The 22,790-nt window shown below is 54.8% G+C and overlaps 2 protein-coding genes across 9 annotated transcripts; one reads left to right on the forward strand and one right to left on the reverse strand.

Moving 5' to 3' along the window:
- Positions 1 to 156: 156 nt before the first annotated feature.
- On the forward strand, positions 157 to 14,383 carry ZSWIM8 (zinc finger, SWIM-type containing 8). 4 transcript variants are annotated; one of them, XM_010852322.1, is made up of 26 exons: positions 157 to 881; positions 3,053 to 3,206; positions 3,451 to 3,545; positions 3,716 to 3,888; positions 4,065 to 4,172; positions 4,288 to 4,369; positions 4,488 to 4,608; positions 5,008 to 5,209; positions 5,359 to 5,534; positions 5,901 to 6,894; positions 7,625 to 7,756; positions 7,886 to 8,065; positions 8,167 to 8,350; positions 8,557 to 8,655; positions 9,174 to 9,298; positions 9,716 to 9,956; positions 10,055 to 10,213; positions 10,315 to 10,543; positions 10,722 to 11,011; positions 11,168 to 11,391; positions 11,909 to 12,394; positions 12,634 to 12,817; positions 12,916 to 13,092; positions 13,255 to 13,374; positions 13,629 to 13,807; positions 13,908 to 14,383. In XM_010852322.1, the coding sequence occupies exons 1-26, from the start codon at positions 683 to 685 to the stop codon at positions 14,109 to 14,111; spliced, it is 5,517 nt and encodes a 1,838-aa protein (XP_010850624.1). In that variant the 5' UTR covers positions 157 to 682; the 3' UTR covers positions 14,112 to 14,383. The 4 variants fall into 4 exon arrangements, with proteins under 4 accessions (XP_010850624.1, XP_010850622.1, XP_010850625.1 ...); XM_010852320.1 differs by having other exon boundaries at positions 13,697 to 13,807; XM_010852323.1 differs by having other exon boundaries at positions 12,634 to 12,793.
- Positions 14,384 to 14,447: 64 nt separating this feature from the next.
- NDST2 (N-deacetylase/N-sulfotransferase (heparan glucosaminyl) 2) lies at positions 14,448 to 22,790 on the reverse strand. Of its 5 annotated transcripts, XM_010852325.1 has the most exons (16): positions 22,719 to 22,790; positions 21,974 to 22,071; positions 20,553 to 20,592; positions 19,140 to 20,472; positions 18,852 to 18,939; positions 18,398 to 18,552; positions 18,026 to 18,211; positions 17,633 to 17,761; positions 17,321 to 17,503; positions 17,138 to 17,234; positions 16,381 to 16,504; positions 16,078 to 16,252; positions 15,727 to 15,897; positions 15,517 to 15,626; positions 15,217 to 15,319; positions 14,448 to 15,109 (listed from the first exon to the last, which is right to left on the reverse strand). In XM_010852325.1, exons 4-16 carry the CDS (start codon positions 20,142 to 20,144, stop codon positions 14,984 to 14,986), a joined length of 2,652 nt encoding a protein of 883 aa, XP_010850627.1. In that variant the 5' UTR covers positions 20,145 to 20,472; positions 20,553 to 20,592; positions 21,974 to 22,071; positions 22,719 to 22,790; the 3' UTR covers positions 14,448 to 14,983. The 5 variants fall into 5 exon arrangements, with proteins under 5 accessions (XP_010850627.1, XP_010850628.1, XP_010850629.1 ...); XM_010852326.1 differs by lacking the exon at positions 21,974 to 22,071; XM_010852327.1 differs by having other exon boundaries at positions 15,727 to 15,846; positions 20,553 to 22,071.

Consider the following 22,790-nt stretch of genomic DNA (forward strand, 5'->3'; position numbering starts at 1 on the left):
CTTCTGGAATGCAGGCTTCTGAACTACAATTCCCAGAAGGTGGTGGGGCCCTGGGCCTATCCAGAGTTAGGACAATAACCCCACCCAATGGTTCCTGTGTTTGTCTCTTGACAGCCTACAATTCCCGACATGCGTGGCGGCTGTTTATTCCTTGGGAGTGTTACGGGCGCCGACTTATTGCTGGGATCTACAGTCATTTCGTATACTTTTGGGGGTTGGCTTTCTCTTAACGGTACTGGGGGTGAGCTCCAGAAAGAAAATAAAAGTAGCATTTAAACGGCTCCCTTCTGTCCGCGCGCACCGGGTCGTGTTCCTGGGCGCGTGAGGGCGGAAGTGGTGGTGGCCGGCGCGGCCGGAAGTTCAGATCAGCTGATGGGGGAGGCGGCGCCGCAGCCTCTAAGAGGCCCCGGCTGCCGAGCGCTTCGTCCGGCCCTGAGTCTCCGAGTCTGGCTGCGATCCCTGTTCACACCTAGCAGTTGGGCAAGGCCCCGTCCCATATCTCTCGCAGGCCTGAGATCCTCGTCCGGCACGGCCGCCCTGAGCGCCCCGGCCACCCCCCAGCCCCCGGCTCGCCCCCTCAGGCCCCCGGGCGTCCCCCACACGTCCCCGGCCGGCGGCCCCAGGCCCCCGGATCCGCGGGGGGGGACCCGCTCCGAGGGGGTGCGGGCCCCAGTCGGAGCTGATGTTCGCCGAGTGGGAGGACGGAGAGCGCTTCTCTTTCGAGGATTCGGACCGCTTTGAGGAGGATTCGCTCTGTTCCTTCATCTCTGAGGCTGAGAGCCTCTGCCAGAACTGGCGGGGATGGCGCAAACAGTCAGCGGGGCCCAATTCCCCCACTGGCGGCGGTGGCGGAGGTGGCAGTGGCGGTACCAGAATGCGAGGTGAGAGAGTGGGCTGGCCGTGCTCCGGCCTTTCTCTAGAGCTGTCCCTAACCGGGAGCTGTCCCGGACGGGGAGCTGTCCCAAGCTTAGAACGGACTTCAGGACTCGCTTTTCCTGTCTTCCTGGGGCTGCCTTCTCCACACCTGCGTGTGTGTGTGTGTGTGTGTGTGTGTGTGTGCGCGCGCGCTTTTCCGGTCTTCCTGGGGCTGTCTTCTCCACACCTGCGTGTGTGTGTGTGTGTGTGTGTTGGAGTGATGACTGGGGAATCCTGAGTTGGATAGGATTAACAACAGAAAGTAGATCTTTTGTCGTTCATTGGCCTTAGAGATAGGGTAAAAGGGAATTCCCACTTTGACCTGGGAGTACTTATCCAGTTCAGCCTGAGACAGGGCAGAGAATAGAAATGAATATGAGTAGGGGGCCGATTGTGAAGAAGTGACCACTTGAGGTGTCACCCCATTGCAAAGTGCACTTGGAGCTGCTTTTCAAGGTGATGATCTCTCATCCCAGCTGCACCAAGAAGGGATTCCATCCAGAGGAAAGTGGAGGTGAACTGGCTGGTGAGAGCAGATGTCACATAGGTTTAGATCAGAGGCTTGGTTCCTGGCCGAATTGAATACCAGTCAGAAACCATGGCTGGGACCAATGTATTAAAACCTTAGATTTCCGTCACCTGGAGCCTGGGGAGGAGTGTAGATACTTGTTTCCAGAGTCTCATGAAACATTGTTTTCACTTGAGTTTCTTCCATCCTTGGGTCTTTCAGTGAGTTAACTGATTAATGCTGTGAAGGATTTGTTTTTATTAAAGAGGATGGAAGAGGAGAGTCGTGATAGCAGAAGTCCTGCAGGCTCAGGACTCAGGACATTCTTTCTTTGCCTTCCTCAAGGCACAGTTTTTTCCTAGGCTTCATTGGAAGTGGACTTTTTTCACCAGTTGAGGGGTTTAATTTGTGATTCTACTGTGGACATTCTAAGGTCCTGTTTTTCAAACTGTCCTGCAGAGATTTCCAGTACTCCTTAGGGAAAGAGAGTAACTTACATGTGTCACCACTTAGAAGTGATAATATTTATCTTCACTTAGATACCATATGCCCTGTACACACACACACACACACACCCACACACGCACGTGCACGGCGGCAGTTTCACTGTGGGTCTTCTGTGGCCGCTCTGCTTCTTTCATATTTGCATGTGTGGGTAGTCTTGGGGCTTAGAGCTCCCTCATTCAGGGAAATAACTGAAGATGGTGAAGATTTTTAACATAAGTCAACTATACTCCAGTTTTAAAAAAAAGTTTTCAAGATATTGGTATCTTCTTGAACAGGTTAAAATCTAGGAAAACACGTCATTTCCACCCTTTCCCAACCCGACCCTTTTTCGGTCACTGACTGGAAGAACCAAAGGAAACTAACTTATTTAGAAAAGTTCCTTTCAGCTCCATCATTTTCTAATATGTGTTTTAATCCATCAGTTTGGTGAAATATGCAGTTTTTTGTATCTTTTTGATTAAAACAATGTGTTATACTTTGAATGGTAACTACATTCAACTCCAGGTGATTCCAGGAGCAGCAGTCAGATTACCTTAGGATAACCTAACCCCCTTCCCAATCCCCCACTCCAGGGCATTTGTTGTGGAAAGCCAGGGTTCAAGTGCCAAAGAAAAGGCAGACTCTCTTGCTTCCGGAGGCTCCTCTCTTAAACTCTTCTGGGTTCTAGACTGCCTTTCCTCCTTAGGTGGAGGCACGGAGTCATTTAGAGAAAAAGGATAGTTAAAAAAAAAAGCAATTAGAGAAGAGAATGACTGTGAGATATATTAATAGTGTAATATGAATCTAAAGTGCCAGGTATATGGCAAACTAGATGCCAAGCCAAGTGAGACTCATTACTTTCAGGGACCCTGGAACACACCAGTTTGGCCAGGAGTTTCTGGGACATCCCAGGCATCTTCCAGTAGGCTGTTGCCCGGGGTTTGTTTAGCTCCCTTTCCTCAGATAGAGTCTTAAGGATTAATGTATCCTGACAGAGGGTGTCCCTTGGTTTTTCATCCAGATGTCCTCCTTTCATAGTGAAAGTGGGGGACCCCAAGATGTAGACTGGCATTGGTGCTGAATAATCATGGCCCTTTGCATTGCCCTTCCTCTTTCTCCTCACCTTGACCTTTGTTTCCGTAGATGGACTGGTGATCCCACTGGTGGAGCTGTCAGCAAAGCAGGTGGCATTTCATATCCCATTTGAAGTGGTGGAGAAAGTTTACCCCCCAGTGCCTGAGCAGCTACAACTGCGCATTGCTTTTTGGAGCTTCCCTGAGAATGAAGAGGATATTCGGTGAGTCTAAAGGCCTGACGGTGGAGGGGTGGGGCCCTGAAGTTGCGCCTGTGTGCCAGGCTTCCCAAGGAGCAGAGGAGATGCTGTGCTTGGGGCTGTGGTAAAAAGACAGCAGGGGCAGGGAGTACCTGGGACTTTCCCCAAGAAGGTGTAACACTGGGGAGAGTGCCCAGGGCAGGGCAGTCTCTGACAGGGTCTGTAGGGTATTTGATACACATGGCCATGTCCTCTTCTTCACTCACAGACTCTATTCCTGCCTGGCCAACGGCAGTGCAGATGAGTTCCAGCGAGGGGATCAGCTGTTCCGCATGAGGGCTGTGAAGGACCCTCTGCAGATAGGTATGGGTCCTGTCCTGCCTTGTGGTACTTCTGGCTCCTCCCTTTCCCTGTGTTAAGAATTCAGGAACTACTGCAAGAAGCTGGAGCAGGTTGTCTAAATGACCACAGGTTCAAACGCAGAGGCCTGCGTCTTGGCGGCCCTCCCTGGCCATACCCACGTTTCTTCCCAGGGTTCCACCTGAGTGCTACAGTGGTGCCGCCTCAGATGGTCCCCCCCAAAGGAGCCTACAACGTGGCTGTGATGTTTGACCGCTGCCGAGTCACTTCCTGCAGCTGCACCTGTGGTGCTGGGGCCAAGTGGTGCACCCATGTCGTGGCCCTCTGCCTCTTCCGCATCCACAACGTGAGGCCCTCCCCATTTATCCTGGCCCTATCCTCCACTCCATCCCCTCCTTCTCTGCTGCATCCCTGGCCACAGTGTGAACCCCTTTGCCTCCTGGACTCTGCCTCTCTGTCCCCAGCTCCGGTGTCGGCAAGTCTTTCCTCAGATTGTTTGACTTCTCTCGGTGCTCCCTTCAGGCTTCTGCAGTCTGCCTGCGGGCCCCCGTGTCAGAGTCCCTGTCTCGGCTGCAGAGGGACCAACTGCAAAAATTTGCTCAGTACCTCATCAGTGAGCTCCCACAGCAGGTGAGGGAGGTTGGCACGCCCTTCTCCAACCAGCTCTAGGGCTGCATATCAGGCTTCCTGTGAGGCCCTGGCCTCCTCAGGTCACTTCTGCCTTTGTGTCCCTTTCTCTGGTCAGATCCTCCCCACAGCCCAACGTCTCCTGGATGAACTCCTCTCCTCCCAGTCAACAGCCATCAATACAGTGTGTGGAGCCCCGGGTGAGTGTGGTGAGGAAGAAGGGTAGCAGGAAGCAAGCAAGCTGGGGATGCAGAGCGCCACTTACCAAGGCAGATCCAAGCCCCTGCCTCCAGGTGACTGACTGCTTGTTACCCCCAGACCCCACAGCAGGGCCCTCCGCCTCCGATCAGAGTACGTGGTATTTGGACGAGTCGACGCTCACCGACAACATCAAGAAGACACTGCACAAGTTCTGCGGCCCCTCCCCTGTGGTGTTCAGGTAAACTGGGTCTCTTCGTGCCGTGTCTGTGGTGGAAGGGGCACTTCCTCCAGGCTGTGGACAGGTCCTTTGTTTCATCAGGGCCTGCCTCCCCCACCTCCATTCCCTGTGTCGGTTCCCTGCCTGGTGCAGAGGAGACGTTACTAGTGCAATCAGTGGGTGGTGAGAATTTTAAGTAGTCACAGAGTGGTCTGTCCTCAGGTAGAGCATGCGTTACTTTTCTTCCTTTCAGCAACTGGGAAACTGAGGCAGAGAGCGATTAAGAATTTTTGTCAGGGTCATACTTTTCCCCTGTACTTTGTGTTTTGAACCCTTTTGTGTCAAAGTCGTGTTGCTCTTTCACCTGCTTTATTCAGCCCCATCTTAGGGTCATCATTTTCCACTCTGCGACTTTCACAGTGATGTGAACTCCATGTATCTGTCTTCCACGGAGCCTCCGGCCGCCGCCGAATGGGCATGTCTGCTGCGCCCTCTGAGGGGCCGTGAGCCAGAGGGCGTCTGGAACTTGCTTAGCATCGTGCGGGAGATGTTCAAGCGAAGGGACAGTAATGCTGCCCCCTTGTTAGAAATCCTCACTGACCAGTGCCTCACCTATGAGCAGGTAGTTCTCCCAGAGCCAGGTAACCCCATGCTGGTTCATCCTCTCCCTTTCTCAGCCGCACCCCCTTCTTGGTGACAGGGACACTGGAGCGGGCTACTCTGTCTTTCTCTGACTTAGTAGGTTCATCTCAGAGCCCTCTTTGTTTCCAGATAACAGGCTGGTGGTACAGTGTGCGCACCTCAGCCTCTCACAGCAGCGCCAGTGGGCACACAGGCCGGAGCAATGGGCAGTCCGAGGTGGCGGCCCATGCCTGCGCCAGCATGTGTGACGAGATGGTCACCTTGTGGAGACTGGCCGTGCTGGACCCCGCACTCAGCCCCCAGCGGTGAGTCTCCCCCAAGGCTCACCACGGTCCGGAGGCAGCCCAGCCCTGGATGACCCAGCCTTCATCTCCTCATGCACACACACTTACCACTCTTCTAGTCCTGGGGAGATGGGAGGTGCTAAGCATTAGGTTTCCAGTGATTTATGAGTCCTTTTCCTGGCAGGCCCTTCCGTAAGTAGCCCACTCTCCCAAATCCCTGAGTGTTCAAGTGATGTCTGTGGGGCTGGCTCAAGAAGTGCTTCCCAGAGTCCTTCCCTGTAACCCACTTTTGGGGTTCGTCATCGCCCCCTCTGCACCCCTCCCTCCTTGGTACAGAGTGCAGCCGCCCACACCTCCCAGCAGCGTGCCCCCTCTTTGTTCCCCCAGCCGCCGGGAACTGTGTGTGCAGCTGCGCCAGTGGCAGCTGAAGGTGATTGAGAACGTGAAGCGGGGACAGCACAAGAAGACCCTGGAGCGGCTCTTCCCTGGCTTCCGGCCGGCGGTGGAGGCCTGCTACTTCAACTGGGAAGAGGCCTACCCACTGCCCGGTGTCACCTACAGCGCCACTGACCGGAAGCTGGCCCTGTGCTGGGCCCGAGCCCTGCCCCCTCGGCCAGGAGCCTCACGCAATGGGGGCCTGGAAGAATCCCGGGAGCGGCCCCGGCCTCTTCCTGCCGAGCCAGCTGTGCGGCCCAAGGAGCCGGGGGCCAAACGCAAGGGATTGGGTGAGGGTGTCCCTGCGTCACAGCGGGGTCCCCGCCGCCTCTCGGCTGAGGGAGGAGATAAGGCACTGCATAAGATGGGTCCAGGTGGGGGCAAAGCCAAAACGCTGGGTGGGGCTGGCTGTGGGGGCAAGGGCTCAGTGGGCAGCGGGAGCAAGCGCCGGCTGAGCAGTGAGGACAGCTCCCTGGAGCCGGATCTGGCTGAGATGAGCCTGGACGACAGCAGCCTGGCCCTGGGTGCAGAGGCCAGCACCTTCGGTGGATTCCCTGAGAGCCCGCCACCCTGCCCCCACCCTGGTGGCTCGCGAGGCCCTTCTACCTTCCTTCCTGAACCTCCAGATACTTACGAAGAAGATGGTGGCGTGTACTTCTCAGAAGGGCCTGAGCCTCCCACAGCCTCTGCTGCCCCCCCTGGCCTGTTGCCCAGGGAGCTCTGTACCCGGGACGACCTCCCTTCCACAGATGAGAGTGGCAATGGACTCCCTAAAACCAAAGAGGCAGCCCCTGTGGTTGGCGAGGAGGATGACGACTACCAGGCATACTATCTGAATGCCCAGGACGGGGCTGGGGGCGAGGAAGAGAAGGCCGAGGGTGGGGCTGGGGAGGAGCACGACCTGTTTGCTGGACTGAAGCCGCTGGAGCAGGAGAGCCGCATGGAGGTGAGGGGACTTGGACAGGACTCTGAGGGTGCCCCATGGCCATAGCTGGGAGAGGGACCATCAGCCTCTGGGAGTTAGAGGACTGTTGTGCGATGGTTAGAATCCTGTAGCAGGCTCCTCACTGGCCTCGCTGCCTACAGTCCATTCTCTCCTCTGTCTGCTGATTTTCCTAGAATGTTTGGTTGTGTCATTCTGCTACTTTAACTCTTCAGTGGTTTCCCACCGCCCTTAGGGTGGAAATGAAGGTCCTCGGCATGGCCTGCAAGGCTCCACTTGTGATCTTTGCCTGCCTCTCCAGCTTCATCTAGCTACTGTTGTACTATACTCAGTTGAGCCATTCCCATATCTTGCCATACTCTCCTATATCCGTACTTGTGCATGGATCGGTCTGTCTGGACTGTTTTTCCCTCATCTGGTTAGCCCCTGTTCCTTCTTCATGCCTCAGAGATCTTAGAGATCCCATCCTTTGGAAGGTCTTCTCTGAGACTGCCCCAGGTCCCAGTGAGGCATCCCCCCATCTGCTCCCCTCTGGACCTTTCCAGTAGTAGCTGGCTGCACACCTGTGTATGTGTCTGTGTCTCTAACTGGCTGTGAGTTTCTGGTGGGACTGGCACAGGGCCCAGTGGATAGTCGGTGCTCACGGGAGATGTGCTGCCTGAGTGAGTGTGGTGTCCTGCCCCTCGGGAGCATTAGGGCTTCAACACGTCTGGTGCCCATGTCCTTTATCCAGATATTGTTTGCCTGTGCTGAGGCCTTGCATGCGCATGGCTACAGCAGTGAGGCCTCCCGCCTCACCGTGGAACTTGCCCAGGACCTGCTAGCCAACCCACCTGACCTCAAGGTAGAGCCGCCCCCTGCCAAGGTGAGACCCCTTACCCTTCCCTCTGCATCACCCCCAACCCTCCCCCACACCCCCAGGTGAGAGTCTCCTTCTTCTTCCACCAAGGTGAGTCAGACTCATCTGCCTGCCTCCTTGTGCTTCCCTCACTAGGGCAAGAAGAATAAGGTATCTACAAGCCGCCAGACCTGGGTGGCTACGAACACACTGACCAAGGCAGCTTTCCTATTGACAGTGCTAAGTGAGCGTCCAGAGCACCACAACCTGGCCTTCCGAGTGGGCATGTTTGCCTTGGAGCTCCAGCGGCCCCCAGCTTCTACCAAGGCCTTGGAGGTCAGAGGTTCTCTCTGGACCATGTGCTGCCATCTCCTTAGAGCCTTGCACCTTGATGTCCATCAGGTATTAGCGGTCTGAGCTCCTCCCTGTGCCCTCAGGTGAAGCTGGCCTATCAGGAGTCTGAGGTGGCCACTCTGCTCAAGAAGATCCCTCTGGGTCCAAGTGAGATGAGTACGGTGCGCTGCCGGGCAGAGGAGCTTCGTGAGGGGACGCTCTGTGATTATCGGCCAGTTTTGCCTCTCATGTTGGCCAGTTTCATCTTTGATGTGCTCTGTGCTCCAGGTATGATGCCTGACTCAACAGAAAGTGGGGAACTGGGGCAGGGTAGCTTTCTCTAAAGAGAAACCAAGAGCCCCAAGGCTTTGAGCTCCCTTTAAGACACATCGGACAGCTTCTTAGAAGGATCTAGAATGATGAACATCTTGGGTTTCTTCCCTTTTATTCTGTCCCATGTTACTTCTATGTAACTTACCCCAACTTTTATCCAGTGGTTTCTCCCACGGGTTCCCGACCCCCAAGTCGCAACTGGAACAACGAGATGCCCGGGGATGAGGAGCTGGGATTTGAAGCAGCAGTTGCTGCCTTGGGTGAGTCTGTCAGTGTCTTGAGCCCATGTGTGAGCTAAGCCTGGCCCAGGTCTTGAAGGGCGTTGAGACATGGGCCCTCTGTGGAAAGGGGAAAGCTAGCGTAAGATGTAGGGCCTACAAGACTGTCAAGAATTTAGGGCAAAAACGTGTGCTATGAACATTGGGTGTTACAAGGACAGCAAAATCGAACTCTAGGGTAAAGCTCTAGGAAGGGGATAGAGTGTGGGATGTGTTAAAGGATCTGTTAAGTTCCAGGTAGGTGGACAAAACACTGAATGAAGACACAGGGGCAGTTAAGTCTTCGTGAGAGTGAGGAGCCCAGCTTCCCTGAAGTGATGGATGTATCAGGACAGTAGAGGGGCCGAACTATGAAAGTCTCAGATAGCAGACCAGTTTAGGCAGTGGGCACCTTCCACAGGGAATACAGTTGAACCCCTTACTTCACACGCTGGTGGCTGGGAGCCCTGTCCTGGGAGTTCTGGCCACTCACAACCCCCTGGGCACCTCTTTTCTCACAGGCATGAAGACAACAGTAAGTGAGGCAGAGCACCCACTGCTGTGTGAAGGCACACGCCGGGAGAAGGGCGACCTTGCCCTGGCCCTGATGATCACTTACAAAGACGACCAGGCCAGACTCAAGAAGGTGAGGGGCTGCGGCACTGGGGTTAACAGGCAAAGAGAGCACATTTTACTTTTCTTGGGGTTTCCAGTATGATGAGAAAGGGCTATTCTTTAAGGAGATAATGGGGGAATCTTGGAACACCTCATCAGGAACATGAGAGACCATTGGTTCTTACAGGAATGCTTGGGCTTGAGGTGGAAGAAGAGAAGAGGGCATAAAGTCGTTCATTCATTTCAATATTTATTGAATATGAATATACTCAGTCCTGTGGTCAGTGTTACAGGGCATACCAAGACATGTAAGCCGGCCCCTCTCTTCTAGAAGGTTCTCCTGTGGAGGAAAGCCTTCCTGAGGAGGAAGTTTTAAGCTGCTACAAGGAGAAAGAAAAGTAATAGAAGACAGGAGATAAAGGTCCTCCTGTCACCGCTTCTCTTTCAGATCTTAGACAAACTCTTGGACCGAGAGAGCCAGACGCATAAACCACAGACACTGAGTTCGTTCTATTCATCCAGCCGCCCGGCCACAGCCAGCCAGAGGTCTCCTTCAAAGCATGGGGGCCCATCTGCCCCAGGGGCCCTGCAGCCTCTGACCTCAGGCTCTGCAGGGCCTGCTCAGCCAGGGAGTGTGGCAGGGGCTGGGCCAGGCCCCACTGAGGGCTTCACAGAGAAGAATGTGCCTGGTGAGGTGGGGGCACTGGGCAGGGGGGATGAATGGTCTGGAGCCATGTTGGGTTCCCCTTTCCCAGGCTCATCCCGGTGTCCTATTTTCCCGATGTAGAGAGTTCCCCACATTCCCCCTGTGAGGGTCTTCCACCTGAAGCAGCTCTGACCCCAAGGCCAGAGGGGAAGGTCCCCAGCCGCCTGGCACTTGGCAGCCGTGGAGGCTACAACGGACGGGGCTGGGGCTCACCAGGGCGGCCTAAGAAGAAGCACACAGGTACGACAACCCATGGGATGACGTGGAGGGAAGGATATTCCTAAAGGTTGGAGTCTGACTTCTGGAGCACATTTCTGAGACTGACTTGTCTTGTGGGTTAGGCATGGCCAGCATTGACAGCAGTGCCCCTGAAACAACGTCGGATAGCTCCCCAACATTAAGCAGGAGGCCGCTGAGAGGGGGCTGGGCCCCTACCTCCTGGGGTCGAGGACAGGACAGTGACAGCATCAGCAGCTCTTCCTCAGACTCCCTTGGCTCCTCGTCCTCCAGTGGAAGTCGCCGGGCCAGTGCCAGTGGAGGGGCCCGGGCGAAGACTGTTGAAGTTGGCAGGTCAGTGGGAAGAAATAAATACCCTTCTCTTCTGCCCTGGCCCACCCCGAGAGCCACATCCCTAGGGTAATGCAACCAGTCCCCCTCAGTGTCCTCACTTCCCTGGTTTTTTCCAGCCTCCCTGGAGACCCATTTCAGAGAAACCCCAATCCCGGTCCCTACCCCATTGCCCCTTCAGGTACAAGGGCCGCCGTCCCGAGAGTCATGCCCCCCATGTACCCAATCAGCCGTCAGAGGCAGCTGCACACTTCTACTTCGAGCTGGCGAAGACAGTGCTGATCAAGGCAGGGGGAAACAGCAGCACTTCCATTTTCACACACCCATCTTCCTCAGGGGGCCACCAGGGTCCTCACCGCAACCTGCACCTTTGCGCCTTTGAGATCGGGCTTTATGCCCTTGGCCTGCACAACTTTGTTTCTCCCAACTGGCTCTCACGTACTTACTCTTCCCACGTTTCCTGGATTACAGGTAAGTCTAGTATCTTTTGATTTGGGTATGGGAAGGGAATTAATGCATGGTGGTAAGAGCCTTATCCTTGTAGTTACTGACCCGATAGGAGAGATACCATTCCCATTCCCACTGCCTGTGTTAACCACATTCTGTTCTTCTCTCCTTTTCCTGAAGGCCAGGCAATGGAGATTGGCAGTGCAGCCCTGACTATACTGGTAGAATGCTGGGATGGGCACCTGACGCCCCCTGAGGTTGCGTCCCTGGCTGACAGGGCATCACGGGCACGAGACTCCAACATGGTGAGGGCAGCGGCGGAACTCGCCCTAAGCTGCCTGCCTCATGCCCATGCGTTGAACCCCAATGAGATCCAGCGGGCCCTGGTGCAGTGCAAGGAGCAGGTATTTCTAGAGGCCATTGGGGACCTGCTTTGGGACATCTGGGCAGGAAGGTTGGGCATGGGAAAAACTGATGGCCCAGGTCTTGATTTCACAATCCTGGCATTCATGAACTATGCGATTGGTCCTCTCATGGTGACAGTTGACATAGTAACGTGCTTTAACATCCATTACATCCTTTACAACTCTAAGGATGGGACTGTTCCTATACCAGAGAGATTATCACTGGGGGTGGAGTCCTTGGGGAAGGCCTGAGGGAGATGATGAACTTGGCTGGGAGTAGCTACATTAGGTTAGAACTGGGACTGCAACTTGGGTCTTAACTTCTGCTGGTCAACAGAGATTTGTTCATTGTCTGTGTGAAGCATTCACTGCTCTGACACTGACTCTGAACATTGGCTCTGACCTTGGCTGCCTCCCCAGAACCAGCCAACTCTGAAGAAGACATCAGCATTTGTCATCTAAAACTGTCCCTGAGTAAAGCCCTTCATCCTTAACCCTCTTTGCCCCTCCCTTTCAGGATAACCTGATGTTGGAGAAGGCCTGCATGGCAGTGGAAGAGGCGGCTAAGGGTGGGGGCGTATACCCCGAAGTGTTGTTTGAGGTTGCTCACCAGTGGTTCTGGCTATATGAGCAAACAGCAGGTGGCTCATCCACAGCCCGTGAAGGGGCTACAAGCTGTAGTGCCAGTGGGATCAGGGCAGCTGGGGAGGCTGGGCGGGGGCTGCCTGAGGGCAGGGGGGGCCCAGGGACTGAGCCGGTTACAGTGGCGGCAGCAGCAGTGACAGCAGCCACGGTGGTGCCAGTCATCTCGGTGGGGTCCAGTTTATATCCAGGTCCAGGACTGGGGCATGGTCATTCCCCTGGCCTGCACCCCTACACTGCTCTACAGCCCCACCTGCCCTGCAGCCCTCAATACCTCACCCACCCAGCTCACCCCGCCCACCCCATGCCTCATATGCCCCGGCCTGCCGTCTTCCCTGTGGCCAGCTCTGCATACCCGCAGGTGAGACCAGTGTTCTGGGAGGCTGGGCATGTCGGGGAGCTCACTGGGGGTTCACGGGTTGGAGGAGGGCACTCCGGGAGGATGATGGGGCTGTCCCAGAGTCCTGGTGAGGGGGTGAGAGTCAGGGGACCAGCCCCACTACGCTAAGAAATGCAGGGATGCCCAGGCCTGGGATGAACGGGAAAGAGCTCCATCCTAACGCACTTTGGTTATCTTCCTTTTCTTCTCCCCACCTCTAGGGTGTGCATCCTGCATTCCTAGGGGCTCAGTACCCTTACTCGGTGACTCCCCCCTCACTTGCTGCCACTGCTGTGTCTTTCCCCGTCCCTTCCATGGCACCCATCACAGTACATCCCTACCACACAGAGCCAGGGCTCCCACTGCCCACCAGTGTGGCCTGTGAGTTGTGGGGACAGGGAACAGGTGAATGGAGGGGTGGCACGCTGGGCAGGGGAGGTGGGGAGGGAATCGGTCCCCCTTTGGGCTCTGAGTTCCTTACATGGCCTTCATCCTACCCTCAGTGAGCAGTGTCCATCCAGCTTCCACGTTTCCAGCCATCCAGGGTGCCTCACTGCCTGCCCTGACCACACAGCCCAGCCCTCTGGTGAGCGGGGGTTTTCCACCACCCGAGGAGGAGACCCACAGCCAGCCTGTCAACCCGCACAGCCTACACCACCTGCATGCTGCCTACCGCGTCGGTGAGAGGACATCCCTTTCTGCACCCTGACCAGCAGTGCCAGAGGCTCTTCAGTGGCCCTTCCCTACCCGATCTCTTAGTTTGTTTACTGGGGGGCTGGGTGATAGGCTGAGGTAAGGGGTAGGGGATGGACCCTCTCCATGGTCCCACCTTTTTCTCCCAGGAATGCTGGCACTGGAGATGCTGGGTCGCCGGGCACACAACGATCACCCCAACAACTTCTCTCGCTCCCCTCCCTACACTGATGATGTCAAATGGTTGCTGGGGCTGGCGGCAAAGCTGGGTAACACCTCCCCTCCCCAGGACCATTGTCCGCCCTCACCTGCTTCCCCAACCTTCCTATCCCAGACCTCCTTCCTAGCTCTTGCTCAGAGTTGAGGCCTTGGTCGGGTATGTGTGCGTGCGCGGGGGGCGGGGGGTGACCTCAGCTCCTGGGGTGGAGGGAGGCTCTCTGCCAGGCCAGAGCTGAGAGAGTAAAGCTGGGTCCCTAGGGCAGAGGTGGCCACCCCCGTCTCATGCCCCTCCCCTGCCCCCCAGGAGTGAACTACGTGCACCAGTTCTGTGTGGGGGCAGCCAAGGGGGTGCTGAGCCCGTTTGTGCTGCAGGAGATCGTCATGGAGACGCTGCAGCGGCTGAGCCCTGCTCACGCCCACAACCACCTGCGTGCCCCGGCCTTCCACCAGCTGGTGCAGCGCTGCCAGCAGGCATACATGCAGGTGACCACCTGGGCAGTACAGAGCAGGGTGAAACACTTGGGCAGGCAGGGGGAGGGGCCTGATCCTGTGCTCAGTGGCTGATCCTCCTCACCCCGTCCAGTACATCCACCACCGCCTGATTCACCTGACCCCTGCCGACTACGACGACTTTGTGAATGCCATCCGCAGCGCTCGCAGCGCCTTCTGCCTGACACCCATGGGTATGATGCAGTTCAACGACATCCTGCAGAATCTCAAGCGCAGCAAACAGACCAAGGAGCTGTGGCAGCGGGTCTCACTCGAGATGACCACCTTCTCCCCCTGAGTCTGACCCCCATAGGGCCCTATACGGGGACACAGGCCTGTGGCTATGGGGGCCCCTCACCAAGGGGTAATGAGTCTTGGCTGGACAGATCATCCCCACTCAGTTCCCCAGTAGCCCAGACTGGCAGCTGCTCTTGGGCTGTAGCTTGGGGCCAAGATGCCTCAGACCCTAGGAGCCTAGGGTTGGGGGAGACAGCCCTGTCTGGGAGCGGGCATTGGGTGGCCTCTGGTATTTATTTGGCATTTATAAATATATAAACTTTTTTTACTCTCGTCTGCCTGGGCCTTTCCCTTCTTTCCCTCCATGTGTGGATGAACCTTGAACTAGGGCAGAGGAAAAGTTGGATACTTCCTTTATTCTAGGTTTCTCCCACTCCAGCGAGGCACACAAAACAGAAAAATAAGAACGTTTATTAAAGTCATTTCTAGCCCACAGCTGGGGCTCATACTCAGCTCTATGAGCCATCGTCCGACCTCATCCCCATTCAATGTGAATGACATTAGGGAGGCCGGGCCACAGGTAGATCCCATTGATCCCACGGTAAGGGGTCCCTCCCATAGCCAGTATAGGTAGATACATTGCTGGGGATGAAGAGGGAAAGCACTGGATTAATACATTCCTCTACCCTCTGCCTGGACCCTCTCATTCCCTCCACCTTCCAAGACCATGGGCCAAAGGTGCCTAGTACCATCTTGCAGGGTATCAAGGGAATCCCCTTTATTATACCCCAAAACTATGGGAAAGGGATGCCCTACCCTTCTCAGCCATCCCAGGCCTGAAGGCCACTGAGGTAGAAGGGGGAGGGACTGCCCTGCTCTGGGCTTGCCCCTTAGGGAAGCAGGGGGCTTTTGCTGGTACAAGAGGCTGATACATCAGCCCGAACTGGAATGCTGCAGTTCTTCTCGAAGCCATGAGGGCACTGGCTGTCCAAGCCGGCTCAGCAGCTTTGACAGCTCCAAATTGTGGTTCCGGAAAAAATCCGTAAGGAAAAGGCGGGACTAACAGGAGAAAAAATGAAGTCAGAGGAGTAAGAATAGTAAGGAGTGGACAGGATCAGATAGCTCTTAGACGTGGAGAGGGAAACCCTGTCCCTGGTTTTCCTTACCTCAGCGTCCATATCTGGGTACTTCCGGCCTTTGCTCTTTCCTAGACAACGAGTCTTGCCACCTTCAAGTCCCTGGCACCAGAATCCCTTATCTTCATCGAACCTGCTCAACAGGAAAAGGCCATAAAACAGAAAAGAAATCCAGACCCCACAAATGAACACTACTACCTCTCCCAGCCCACAGGGACACATGCCTCTCCTTGCAAGACAGGGTAAATTCATTTCTCTTCCAAACAGACATGGTCACCCTGCGTCCCCATTTCCCCCAGAGTCATCCTCCCCTGGGTCATGCTCTCCCACCTGAGGGTCCGTGTGTAGTTCAGAAAGGGTGTGATACCCAGGAACTTCTGGATGCTCTCCATTGAGGCAGCTGGGTTGGTACGCAGCTCTTGCCCATCCACAATCAGCAACTAAAGGGACAGGGATGTGGTTCCCTCTATATTCCTTAGAAGCCACTGGGCTGACAGGAAAAGGAAGGGGACCCCCGTGAGGGCTACTGGGGAACTGTACCTGTCCAGAGGGGAAGTAAGTCAGCCAGCGTTGTAAGTGAGTGGAATAGTAGCCGGGGACAAGACAACGGTTTTGTAGGGAGCGAAGTGCTGGAGGGGCCTGGGAGGAGGCTGAAATCACCTGGTAGAAGGTATAGTTCAGAGCAACTGGGTCTCCATGTGCTCGCTGATGCTGAAGGACAAGGGATAGGAAGGGAAGGAATCGGTGACCTGACAATTACTCTGCCTTTCCTCTTGGTCTGGTGGACAGACCCCTCCCCAAGGTGCTAGCTTCCTTTCCCGACCCTCACTCCTTCCTGTCTCTCCAGCGGTCACCACCTCTTTTCTAATGTGTCCCTAGCTTCAGACTCACCTGGTACCAGGAGTATGCCCTGTCAGCAGGGTTGGTGAGCACAGTGATGATCTTGGCTCGTGGCAGGAGGGCAGCTCCCCGCCGTGGTACAACCTCTGAGTCAAAGTACGTGGCACTTTTTTCAAATAGGAAATCAGTGCTGGCATTGGAAGGGACAGGGAAGAAATCCATGTACCTAGGAAGTAGTAGAGAGGAGAGGAAGACAATTTGCATAGAGAAGGGGCCAGATGCCCGTGCTGCTAGAAGCAGGATGGGGGAGGTTTAAGAGGAAAGGAATGTTCTGAGAAGCATCCCAGGTCTCACCAGTCAATGCCCTTGTGGTAATTAGGGCCGTTGAAGAACTGAATCTCCTCAAAGGTGCTGGGGCTAGGAAAACTGCTAGTCACAGCTGGATGCAGGCTCAGGAAGAAGTGAATAGCTGTGGTCCCTAAATGGGAGAGAAAGTCCAGGCCATGGTGGAAGAGAATCCAGCTCAACAACATCAGCTTGAAAGAGGTCAGAAAACAATCACTCTGGGTAGTAAAACACCCTTTAGCCAAACTACAGTGAGAAAAGAAAAGCTAGAGAGAGGTCCAGGGAAGGGTTAAAATGGTTCTCAGCCTTGACTGTGCATCGGAATCACTTGTGGATCTTTAAAAAAACAATGACAACAAAAAAAGACATAATTCTGATATACAACCAGGTTAAGAATCACTCAAGGGGACTTCCCTGGTGGTCCAGTGGTTAAGAATCTGCCTGACAATGCAGGGGACACCGGTTTGATTCTTGGCTGGGGAAGATCCCGTATGTTGTGGAGCAACTAAACCAGCTCGCCACGCATTCTAGAGACTGTGCTCCACAACAAGCCACAACGAGAAGACCACACACCACACTGGACAGCAGTCCCTGCTCACGTGCCGCAACTAGAGAAAGCCCGCACAGCCACGAAGACCCAGCACAGCCGAAACGAGAGTCACTCAAGGGACTGATTAATGAGGGGTGGTATGAGAAGGAAATTCCTTGGCCAGAGAGTTCTCTGGATTTAAGGCAAGGCAACAGAACTTGGCTAAGGATGATTCACCTGTCTTCTGGGGTCCCACAATGAGGAACTTGGGGAGCCGATCACAGGTTTTCTCCTTGGACCAGATATCTTTGTGCCTCTTGTCGTCACAGGGATTCTGAAGGGGAGGCCAATAATCAGATAATCTTTTCCTCAACAGCCACCCCCATCATGTCTCTAGGTCAGCCTGAGCTCCACCTCTACCTGCCAAAGGGGGCTTCGCTCTTGAGGGAAGAGGTCAAAGTACTTTCGTGCAAGAGGGACAGGAGGAAGGGTCTGTAGGCGCAGCCTCGTCCAGCACTGGAGAAAGCGCACCAGGCTCTCAAAGGTGTACAGGCCCAGCCGATCATTTCCATAATTAGACAGATGAGTCATAAAGATGCTGATCTGAAAGGGGGTGCCTGCATGTCAGATTTGGAGAGCCTACCCCACTTCAAAAGCGGGCTTGGTGAGCAAAAGTCTCAGCCTGCAAACACCGGCTGTCCCATCTTCTAGCCCTTCCTCTCAGCACCTTACCGGATTAAGCAGCACTGTCAGAAAGAGTTCTCCACCTCGGATGCTCCGGTCGAGTTCACGAGAGCCTCCTGGATACTCATTATAGAAGATTGTGTGAGTGAAGAGACCACATGTCTGCCGCGGCAGCACCTGAAAGAAAAAAAAGAAAAAACAGGGAGAGATGAGATTGGAAGGTAGAATGACAACTAGATAAAGGACAGAAGATTTGAGGCACTTTAGGATTCCTTGGGTTTATAGAGGACAGCTTGAAGTTACAGCAATAAAGCTCTTGCTCTATGCATTATGACTTTTCACCCCTCTACCCCCTATTATTATGGACGAGCTTGGATAATGCAGGTTGGAGGCTGGCCGATTGTGGGAGTTTGATTGAGGTTTGTACTGGGAGTCCCTCACCATAATGCCATTGTGAATGAAGCCACGGCGGTAGCGGGCAGGGCGGAGGTGGGGGTACTCCTCAGTGCTGGTCACCTGGATGCCCCACACAGATTTCCAGGCTTCATAGAGCTGTGTGTGGATGGGGTACACGCCGGAGTGGTGGGGGGCCACAGCATACCCCAGATCCGTGGGAATCCCATGTTCCTGGGAATGGGGCATAGACTCTCACCAGGACCTGGTGAGGTTTGGGGAGTAGAGGGTAAAGGGGGTGGGGATGCCTCTACAGAAAGAAAATAGGAAAGGACAAGGAAAGGGTACTCCGCTAGGGAAAGGTCGAAAAGGAAGCATTAGCTTTGGGGAAAAGTATGGGGAAGAGATCCAAGGTCTCACCAGAGCAAACTGTTTGTTGAGCCTCATCTGGTCAGCCAGCACGGAGCGATTGTGGAACAGATGTGGCTGCATGTGGCTCCACATGTGGGGGAACCACCAGAACTCTCGGCGGTGCTTCAGCAGCATGTCGTCCCCAGCATCCTCCTCCTCTGTCCCTATGACCACACACTGACCACTGACCACAGCCAGTTAGGCCCTGGTCCTCCTTCGTTCTGTACCAACATGAACCGCTTTCTATCCTTGGGACAACATGGCTGACCTCTGCCCACCTAGGACTATTTTCCCTATTGCCAACCTGCCCTCCAGCCACCCATGCTAACTGAAATTCCCAGCCACCACTAGCTCCTCACAGCATTCTGACCCCAAACCTTGCCCCCTTTCTCCAACCTATCTGCCCACGATGGACAGATCAAACTAAGACTGATATGCTGAAGGAACAGGCGAACGAGCTCACCAGTATGATAGAACTTGCCCGAGAAGCCCAAGTTGAAGGTGAAGTTGGGGACTAAGGTCCTGAGTTTGTTCTGCGTGGTCAACAGGGCCTGGGAAGAGTAGCAGGAACATGAGAAATCAGGAGAGAGCAATCTAAGGAGAAAATTGAGAAGTCGCATTCTTCTTGCCTGTAAAAGGGCAGGGAGCATTACCTATGACAAGCTTAGAATCAAGGGAGGGAGTCTGAAAGGACAGAGCCTGAAACAGCTTCTAAGGAAAGAAATTGGAGTCAGGAAAAAGAAAGACTGACCTCAACATCAGCCACCTTCATGCGGGTACCTTCCTTGCCCACAAAGATGTCATCGATGTCTACCAAGATGTAACGGTCAAGGTCCAAGCAGAGGCGCTTGCCAGTGAGGTATGCAACGGCATCGACAAAAACTAGTTTGTGGAGCCAGAAGGAGAGGCCGTGACCAAACAGCACCCGCTGGATGCCATCGTGAAGCCCCAGGTCCTGCACCACAGTGGGAAGCCGGGCCCGGCGAGGCACTGGTCCTGGCACAGGGGGCTCAGCCAGCCGAAGGCTGGCAAGAAGCACTGGTTCATAGGTGCTGTGGTTGGATTGGAAGATGGTCCAGTCATCACCGGGTAGTGGCCCAGGCTCCAGGCGGCTGGGACGTGTGAGATGTAGGAGTGGAGCTGTAGGATTCACTTGGTAGTCCCGAAGCCCCAAGTTTGAATGGAGAAAAAGGGGAAAGCCCTTGAGCTGGGCACTCAGTAGGCTATGCTCATGGGCTCGGAAAAAGCCAATGATGCCTACACCGTACTCCACACAGTACCGGTCTAGCAGTTCCCGACTCCAGGCATCCAGGTTGACGTACTTGAGCAGGTTCTCATAAATGACCAAGACATACCGGCCACGGGTATGATCAGTCAGTGTGGGCATGTCCCCTCGGCCAGGTGCCAGCTCAGTGCTGTAACGAAAACGGCTAGACTCCAAGATGGCCACGATCTCCTGCCCCAGCTGCGAGTATGCACTCTCCACAAACACAAGGACCACGGGTTCAGTTCGCGCTGTCTCTGGAGGCCTGGGGGGCCGGGGTGGGACTGGAGGCCGAACCAGGCCAGGACCACCCGCTGCGCCACTGCTGCAGTCTCCCAAGGGGAGGGGCAATGGTTCCTTGGCCTTGGGGCTGGTGGATACGTAGTAAGCCAAGAAGCCCATGGAGCCCAGACTGAAAGCAATCAGCAGCAGTATGAGGCGGTGCAGTTCCAGCTGCCGAGCTGGGCGTACCACCTTCCACAGCTTGAGCATGGCGGGGAGGTGAGGCAGGGATGGGGACCACCTCAGGGGATGGGAGGTAGGAGTTCTATAGGCTGAGGCTCTCCGGGAGGGTAGAAGGATATGAAAAGAGGGGAAAGGGATTCCCGCAGGGTCAGCTCCCTGCGAAGGCGGAAACAAGTTCCCTTAGTATAGGGTAGAGGAGGTAGAAAGGGCAACAGGGGGCAATTGGACAGAGTTCATTGGTCTCAGGTCACCATGGCCCACTGGCCCATGCCTTCAGGATGCAAGTCTAGTCAGGCTCCACCTTTGGTCCGGTCTGAGCTTGTCACATCAGATGTCAGACAGAGTTCCTCACAACCTGTAAGAGAAACTGGTGCATTACTTCTCTCCTTGAAACTGTCATTAATCCATCCCCCCCATTCACCCCATCTCTCTTACCTCCTGCTCACAGGATGGTCTGTTCTCCAAGAACAAACTCCTGTAGAAGAACAACACAATCTGAGTCTCATACCTTAGCTTCACAGCCTGTTCCCTTTCTTAGAATGCTGTCTAAATTCTCCTCCCTGAACTAAGTTCAGAACTGAAGCAGTATATCCAAGGTCTGGAAGAGAACAAATCTCCCATCAGTAAGAGGCCAAATAGCCCAGGAGGCTGAAAATGAACCTGCTCTGAAAGGAGTTCCCAGCCTGTGACTGAGCAGTTGGTCAGCCAGTAGGGGGTCTGGTCTTCCTGTGAAGAAGGGAAGGAAAGCCCCAGAAGTCCCATGTTCCAACGAAATATCAGATAAGAGGAAACTCATGTGCCTGTTAATCTCCCTCATCTATCAAACCCAACATCTCAGGCTAACAGCACTAACGAACTTGCAGTTCAGTGGACACTATGATAGGGGAATTCAAGAGGAAAGACAAATGGTGCTAGCTAATCATTCTATTACCTTCCAAGCCCAGAACCTGAGGATTCTCTTCCCCACTCCTTGTGAAAAATTACTCACCCCTGCTCTTTACCTCACCTGTGCCAATGTCAGGAGGGGTGATAAAAATGCAGCCCCAGAGTAGGCCATATCACTGGCACCTAAGACAAGCTAGAGAGGTGAAACGAGTCTGTCTCCCTACCCACTCTGCTTCTCCTTCCTAACCTAGCCTGGATGGTACTACATCCTCATCACTAAACAGCTCAGAAGGGTCCTGAGCCAGCCGAGACAGACATGAAGGATTGAGTCCTATTACAGAAACAGAGCAAGCTTGAGTAGGGCTGGGTGGCAGAGAGCAACAGGAGCTTAAGTAGTATCCAATCAATAACAGAGAAAGGAGAAAGTACCATCGGAGAATAGTTGTAAAGAGCTCTACATTTCAGAGACTTTCTTAAGAAGACCAACTAGAAGCTTTACTGTCACTCTCCCCATCTTAATCATTTCCAGTAAGGCCAGTGGCTGGCAATTTCTACCACTCACTCCCCACACATACACATTTTGGGGTGATTACGCAGAGATAGGGGTCCTTCAGAACTGAGAAAGACAGTTTAAGAACAGTTCAGCTTTGGCTTGAGTAAAACTAACTGGCATGAAAAGAGAGCTGGGAAAGGATCAAAATGGTGATGGGAAGGGGTGAATCCTAAGAGGAAACTTTTTGCAGTAAACACAGTAATGAGAAGAAATCACTGTACAATGGGGGAAGTAGATACTGGGGGTGATCACTCAAAATGTTAAGGATAATAGTTAACATTTACTGGGGGCTTATCTTTGCCAGACATTCTTCCAAGAGCTTTCTCTATATTTAATGCTCACACCAGTCCTAAGAGGTAAGTAATATCCCCGTTTTACATATGAGTAATTTGAGGTCCAGAGAAGCTTAGTAACTTGCCCAGGATCACACAGCTCAGTCAATGGAGGAATTGGGATTCAAAGTCAGGCCTGTCAAGCTCCAGCCCTGCTCTTAACCACTGCATTTTAGCTTCGGACCTAGAAGAAGCACCAATATTCAGAGAAGGGGTGATGAGAAAGTCCTGGGGGAGGGCGCGAGGTGGGACGATAAATACCGAAGCTGGACCACGGCCGGGGAGGGGTTGTTGAATGTGTGCGCAACAGCGGGAGAAGAGCAACTGAGGTGGGGGCTGAGGAAGGCGGGGGTGTGGGCCCCGCGCTGGGAGACCAGCAGTGCAGATGCCGCGGGAGGAGGGGGACCGAGCAGCGACAGGAGCGTGGGGCGCTGGCACCTGGGGTCATGGACGGAGGGCCCAGCTAGGGGGGACGTGGGTTCACAGGTGGGTATGGAGAGAGGAGGGCGTGAAGCATTCAAGGGGAAAGAAGGGGCTAGGGGCGCGCGGAGTAGAGTCTGCGGTGACTTCGGGGCGGGCGTCGGGCTGGAAGAGCCCCGAGGCGAGGAGGCACCCGGGGCAAAGGGGACCAGCCAAGAGGAATAAGGCCACGACCAGGGCGGCCTGCGGAAGGGACAGGGGGAGGGGAGCGCGGGCCGCCCCGAGGGGCCGCCGGGGACGCCCCTGCGGGCGGTTTCGGTGACCACACTGAGGGAAATCTGTGAAGGGAGAGCTTGCGGGGACCGTGGGGGGGCCACACTCCGAGCGGGGGTCTCCTCAAGGGCGGCTCACCCGGCGGACTGGGCGGCGTCCCCGCTGTCCCCGGGCTCCGCCACGTCCCGGGGCTGCCCGGCTTCCCTGCTC

The sequence above is a fragment of the Bison bison genome, unplaced genomic scaffold, assembly GCF_000754665.1.
Source record: "Bison bison bison isolate TAMUID 2011002044 unplaced genomic scaffold, Bison_UMD1.0 scf7180017864309, whole genome shotgun sequence".
NCBI classification, from domain to species: Eukaryota; Metazoa; Chordata; class Mammalia; order Artiodactyla; family Bovidae; genus Bison; species Bison bison.